The 6,000-nt window shown below is 50.8% G+C and overlaps 2 protein-coding genes across 2 annotated transcripts in view; both read right to left on the minus strand.

Moving 5' to 3' along the window:
- Window positions 1-45, minus strand: part of Qrich1 (glutamine rich 1) — a 50,030-nt gene extending 49,985 nt beyond the window's left edge. Inside the window, exon 1 of the mRNA XM_010615612.2 lies at window positions 23-45. The gene's annotated coding sequence lies outside the window, so the exon portion shown is untranslated. The remainder of the gene's footprint in view (window positions 1-22) is intronic.
- Window positions 46-873: 828 nt separating this feature from the next.
- Qars1 (glutaminyl-tRNA synthetase 1) overlaps window positions 874-6,000 on the minus strand; it is a 7,420-nt gene continuing 2,293 nt past the window's right edge. The window contains exons 6-24 of the mRNA XM_010615602.3: window positions 5,726-5,779; window positions 5,506-5,563; window positions 5,118-5,189; window positions 4,909-4,994; window positions 4,649-4,735; window positions 4,184-4,283; window positions 3,991-4,069; window positions 3,805-3,913; window positions 3,579-3,709; window positions 3,402-3,494; window positions 3,151-3,288; window positions 2,979-3,066; window positions 2,750-2,893; window positions 2,529-2,633; window positions 2,012-2,104; window positions 1,791-1,918; window positions 1,632-1,698; window positions 1,434-1,559; window positions 874-1,012 (exon numbers count right to left, since the gene is read on the minus strand). Of these exons, the coding sequence (XP_010613904.1) occupies window positions 962-1,012; window positions 1,434-1,559; window positions 1,632-1,698; window positions 1,791-1,918; window positions 2,012-2,104; window positions 2,529-2,633; window positions 2,750-2,893; window positions 2,979-3,066; window positions 3,151-3,288; window positions 3,402-3,494; window positions 3,579-3,709; window positions 3,805-3,913; window positions 3,991-4,069; window positions 4,184-4,283; window positions 4,649-4,735; window positions 4,909-4,994; window positions 5,118-5,189; window positions 5,506-5,563; window positions 5,726-5,779 (1,809 nt within the window). The 3' untranslated portion in view covers window positions 874-961. The remainder of the gene's footprint in view (window positions 1,013-1,433; window positions 1,560-1,631; window positions 1,699-1,790; window positions 1,919-2,011; window positions 2,105-2,528; window positions 2,634-2,749; window positions 2,894-2,978; window positions 3,067-3,150; window positions 3,289-3,401; window positions 3,495-3,578; window positions 3,710-3,804; window positions 3,914-3,990; window positions 4,070-4,183; window positions 4,284-4,648; window positions 4,736-4,908; window positions 4,995-5,117; window positions 5,190-5,505; window positions 5,564-5,725; window positions 5,780-6,000) is intronic.

The raw sequence follows: 6,000 nt of genomic DNA on the forward strand, positions 1-6,000 counted from the left end.
TGGGAGCTCCCCCAGGACCCACCTTCTGCCGCCCGCCGGAGCCTCCTTTAGTCGCGCAGCCCCACGCGGGCCCCGCCCCGGCACGGGCTGGCCTCTCGTTTAAGGTGGCCCCACAAAGCCCCTACCCGGGCCCCGTGCACCTCTCCTCCTTCCCTCTTCCCAAGTTTTTGGGCTGCTCATCTCTTGACGCTCCCAGCGTTTAGGACCCTAACCTAGCACGGCCATTTGAACTCGGCCTTCAGCAGTCAAGTCCACCTTAAAGCGGCCCCGGGTAGCTTGGTGTTTGTATACAGGGAAAATGTGGAAAGCATTAAAGCTGCAGGCACACATGGCAGCCTAGACTACCCAAAGGGCCACCAGCCTGGTGTGCCTCTAGGCCTCTGCACTTTTCATTTTGTCCTGGCAAATCCCCCGAGTCCTCAGGGTTTGTCAGAAATTACTTCTTGAGAATGGATAGTCTGAGGCTCAGGCTGGGTCAGGATCCTTTCCATACAATGGAGACTTGCTGTAGTTTTCCCTTTCCTAGATGAACCTGAAAGGTGCCACCACATTTCTAACTCATGTCCTCATGCTTCGCACATACTAGACAATATTTGCTGAATAATCAGACTAGGAAGCAAGCCTGTTTGCCTGGAAACACAGACACAAATTACATCTCTCTAACATATAGCTTCTAACCATGGTACAGCAACTCCAGGGCACGCCAGCCTCGCAGAACAGGTGAAAGGAGTTCAAGTCTCAGAGCCAAGCACCACATAAGAGGTTTTAAAGCTATCAGCGTCCCTTTGTTCTGGGAAAGTACACTCACACACAGAGCACATCATGAGTCCTCAGGTACTATAAGAGCAGACAACACAGACCTCAGAAGATTTAGCTATTATTTATTGACTTGGAGTGTGGGGCAATGAGGGCCCCTGCCCCATCCTTCAGGAGGGTGAGGTAGGTCCACACTACTTCCAGTTCACAACTTTCCTGGGTCCTCCTTCAGTGTGACAGTTCGGTTGAAGACAAGCTGCAGGGCAGTGGGAGAAGAATGACTATTAATGCAGAGCCAGGCCAAATAGCCTGGATAGGTTTCACTGTAACTCCTTCCTCATCCCAGAGAACTGAGAGACAGGGATCAGGAGATGCAGGTTCTCAATAACTTTGTGACTTTGGATAAAGGACCAGAGGGCTCTGGAGCTCAATTTCAGAAGAATTTTAACAACCCTCATGCTTGCCCCCTACTTTGAAGATTAAGTAGGGTCTATATATACAATTATGTGTACTGGACTTATTCTCTGAGCCAGTTTCTTCACCTGTAGAACATGAATACCCCTCCACAGCTCAACTGGTGACAGGTTGCTAAGGGACTGTGAGCAGAGTGCTCATCACAATCAATGGCAGCCAACCTCACTGTTGGCTGAAAGGGACAGGTGGACGAAGTCAAGTACCTGTCCTTGGCAGCTATCTGGATCCACGGAGAAGTACCCAACACGCTCAAACTGGAACTTGTCAAAAGGCTTTGCCAGAGCCACAGAGCAGTCTACTAATGCTGCTTCCACCACTCGCAAGGATTCCTGTAGGCAGGGAACTCAGGCAGCAATCCAGCCAGGGAGGCCCACCACCCTCTCCACACTCTGTGAGCCTACCGGATTCAGGTCACAGAGGAATCCACCAGGGACCTCAGCAGGATCTTCAGGGTTCTTGTGCTGGAATCTACAGCCAGAGTGGGTCAGACCCCCTAGCTGGGCAGCCACAGCAGTCAATGCCCACCTTATAACTGCTCCCACCTAGCTCTGTTCACTCACAGTTGCTCATAAAGACGAATCTCACATGTTAGAGGCCTTGATACCCAGTGAATAAAAGCCTTGGGCTTTTCCCCAGCATCAGCCCGTTTGCAGGTCACTTCCAGGGTCTCCACACAGCCATTAGGGCCCTGGAAGTGGGGAGGTTTGCGATCAAGCTGGAGACTCATCACTGAATTCTGGCCCCAGCAGGCACTGCTGTAGGAAAGCTATAGCTGCCTCACCTTAACAACATGCTGCAACTCAATGACGTAGCCTGTATGTCTCAGGCCTACAGGTTGGCCCCAAGCCAGGCGCTTGTAGCCTGGCTCTGGCTCCTAGGGATAGAAAGGGGGTAGAAACAATGTCAGGCATGGTGGCGCATCCCTGTAATACCAGCACTTGGGAGGCCGAGGCAGGAGAATTGCTGTGAGTTTGAGGCCAGCCTGGGCTACATAGTAAGTTCAAGGCCAGACTGAAAGTATATAGCAAGACTCTGTCTCGAAAAAACAAAACTTTTACCGCCTGCCTCAAAAGTGCAAGGTCCCGAGTTTGATCCCGGGTAAAAAAACAAAACAAAACAAAAACAAAAGACTAGGTCAGGCAAATATGACGCTCTACCCCCAACCCCATGTGTAGTAAGGTCTGGTTCATTTGAAGCAAGTAGGAGATGGACTGACAGATGAGATGAGGAGATGAAAAGATCCCAGCACCAGAAATAACAGCAAACAGGACCCTTTACCCAATTCAGAAACCATTCACCTCCTTGAAGTCCATCTTCTCAATGAAGACAATGGATGCAAAAGGAACCTGGTGGAAGCCCTTAGTCTCATCAGCTGGAAAGTTGGGCACCTGGATGTCTAAGTGCTATAAGCAGAAAACAAGTATATGAGTTACATCAGGCACAATATGCTCAGGAACACACCCAGGCACACACCAATGCACCCACGTTGTCTACACATATACTATTCAGACAGGCTCACTTTGGCAGCAGGAAAGTTGGTGATAACAACCCGTAGCGGTTCCAGCACAGCCATGGCCCGTGCAGCTGTGTCATTTAGCACATCACGCACACAGGCTTCCAGAAGATGTGGCTCCATTGTAGTCTGTGCCACTGTTACCCCAACCTGGTAAGAAAGTTTATCAGTCATAACCACAACTACATACTATTACACCAGCGTTCATTTGCCCACCCAGCCCACTGGGCTATACCCGAGCACAGAAGTTGTTGATAGCTTCAGGCGGAAAGCCCCGCCGTCTCAGGGCTGTGAGTGTGAAGAGCCGTGGGTCATCCCAATCCCTGTGGATGAGATGATTGAGAAGCTCTTTCACAGCACATGACACTCAAACTTCCAGCTTTGATGTGTCCAATAGCCATACCTACCGTACTGCACCAGCTGCTACAAGTTGAAGGATCTTTCTCTTGGAGACCACAGCATAGTGCAGGTTAAGGCGGCCATACTCCCACTGCACGGGGCAGTAGACATCCAGTGTATTGCACAGCCAGAAGTAAGAAGAGCGCCTAGCATGGGAGGGTAGGGTTAGAACTGGCCAACACTGCAACCAGAGAGAGACCACAGAAAGGGCTCCTGGAATCCCACTGGCCCTCCCCACCCATGGCCCCAGCTTCCTCACCGGGATTGGAATTCCTTGGTGCACAGTGAGTGGGTGATGTGCTCAATGGAGTCACAGAGGCAGTGGGTATAGTCATAGGTGGGGTAGATGCACCTGCGGGCATAGACAGTGGGCCCCACAATCCTGTCTCCTGCCCTGCCCCAAAGCCCCACCACCCCACCAAATGCTCACACCCACCATTTGTCCCCTGTGCGGTGGTGCGGTGTATACTTGACTCGGTAAGCCACAGGGTCCATCTTGCCATCCTCCATCACCAGCCTCATCCGCAGTGTAGCCTCTCCCTCAGCAAACTTGCCCTTGCGCATTGCCTGCATAGATGAGTTTAGGAAGCCTCTAGCCACAAAGGCATCTCATCCTCAGCATCTTGGCCTGCCCAAACCCAGCTGCCCTTCCAGGACCCCACCTCAAACAGCAGCAGTGATTCTTCTACTGGCCGGTCCCTCCAAGGTGAAGGCAGAGAGTTGTGACCTCTGAGCTCCTCCCCTCGCTGGTGGCAAACATAAGCCTGCCCCCTGTGGGGAAGGGTATGAGTGCTCAGCAGTCATGATGAGGTCAGCCTACCTGGCTCTAACTTATGGCATGGCCTCACCTGTGGATGAGCTCCACAGCCCAGACATACAACTGGTCAAAATAGTCAGAAGCATATGTCACCTTGTGGGGGGTGTAACCTGAGGTAGTGCAAAATACAGAATGAGCCATTCACAAGACACGCCCACTGGCAGGCCATGCCCAAGAAAAGGTTCACTGACACCAGGACTGCCTAGGCCTCACCCAGTCCATACCTAGCCAGGTCACCATGTCATAAATAGCAGTAAAGAACTTTGCTTCCTCTTTTTCAGGGTTGGTGTCATCAAAGCGCAGAAAACAGATACCACTGTTGGCCTAGAAGAGCAAAAGTATCCATGAGCTCCCACATATCCATCAGCCCCAAAAGGATAGCTCATCAAACTAGAACATTCTCAGCGCTCTCTCATGTCAGAATTTTAAATTTCTTCAAGTTCTCTCATATCCCTGTTTCTAAATGTTCCAGATAAATCATCTCTAACACCAACTTGGGACAGACAATAGAGCCTCCTCAGTTTTTCCCAGGGAGCCCAATGGATTCCTAGATATCTGTCACACAGGTGGTTCCTCCATGGCCTCTGCCCATTGAGGCACATTAACAAGAACAGAAGACAAAACAGAGACACCTTTCTGGCACCCAATCACAGGAGCAGCCAGTGCCAGGGCCACAGACCCATACTCACCTTGGCATAGCCAAAGTTAAAATTGATGGCTTTGGCATGTCCAATGTGCAGGATTCCGTTGGGTTCTGGCGGGAACCGGGTACGTACCTGAGTTAAGGTGAATGAGATCAGAGGAATAAGGTCAGAGGCTCAGGCCATCCTAAAAAAACAGATGCCCCTTCCCAGGGAAGCCACGGTGATAAGACAAGCCAGTATAGAGGTAGTTCAGGTATCCAAGCAGTTGCCTGCTGGCACTAGCTTGCCTAGCCACTTTCCCACACCTGACCCCCAGTGATCTCCAGGTGTTGCTTCAGTAGATCCATGGTGTGTGGAGTAGTCACATAGCCAGGGGTCTTGTAGTTCTCACCTGCCAGGACCAGAACAAACCAGGGGGCCAGGCTGCAGCCCAACGATTCCTATCCCAGGGGTCTGGCTGTAGAAGTAAATGCCAAGAATTAGCCCTCCCCAGAGTTTCAAAGTGCCCACTCACCAGGCTTGTGGAATTTAAGGGCCTCCCCCCGCAGCTGTTCCATCAGAGACAAGGTCTGGCCTGCAGGCTCACCTAGCAAGACAAAACCAGGAAAAATTTGTCCTCTTGATATGCAGCCCCATGTTATATCCAGCTCAGGAAGGTATCTAACTACTACTCATATCCTACAACCAGAACACATCTGAGCAGGCCTGTCTTCTCTAATTTTAGGGACAAGAGATGAGTGCCATATTTCTGAGGCAAAGAAACACCAGTAGTCCCAGTCCAGAGGCAGAATATAGGGTACTGGATAAGCCAAAGGACTGAGGAGCCTGGACTTTAAGGATCCTTCAGAGGGAACACCCCAAAGTCCGGGAGCTGAATGAGATAGAAACCTTAAGCCTCTCACCATTCTCCACATCTTTTGCTGGCTTCTGGTCTATTTCTTCTAACCGAGGTTTTGCCACCTGAGGAAAGCACCAAAATTACTTCATAATCTTTCCTGGGCAGGGTGAAGAATAAGGTCAGATATTCCCTTTGCCTGCCTGAAACATTACTATACCCCTCACACACACACACACCCATCCACACACACACACACCAAAATCCTGAGCCATTTCCAGCCTTACCTTGGGTTTCTTCTGCAGATCAGCTTCCACCTTGGGACCCAGAAGGTGGAGGACCTGGGCAGAGACCAGTCAGGCAAAAATAGGTGGGTTCTCTTTTGAGGATCTCCAAATTACCCCTATCCAACCACTCATTTGAAGGTTTCCTGGTCTATCTACCAGCACCACCTGGAAGAACCAACCTAGAGCCAGGGATTTAGCTCAGTGGTTCCACCGCCTGCCTTGCTAGCAGAAGGACCCCAGTTCAATCCCCGGTACCAAAAAAAAAAAAAAAAAAA

This window comes from Fukomys damarensis, unplaced genomic scaffold (genome assembly GCF_012274545.1).
Source record: "Fukomys damarensis isolate Sample0158 unplaced genomic scaffold, DMR_v1.0_HiC HiC_scaffold_37, whole genome shotgun sequence".
Taxonomy (NCBI): domain Eukaryota; kingdom Metazoa; phylum Chordata; class Mammalia; order Rodentia; family Bathyergidae; genus Fukomys; species Fukomys damarensis.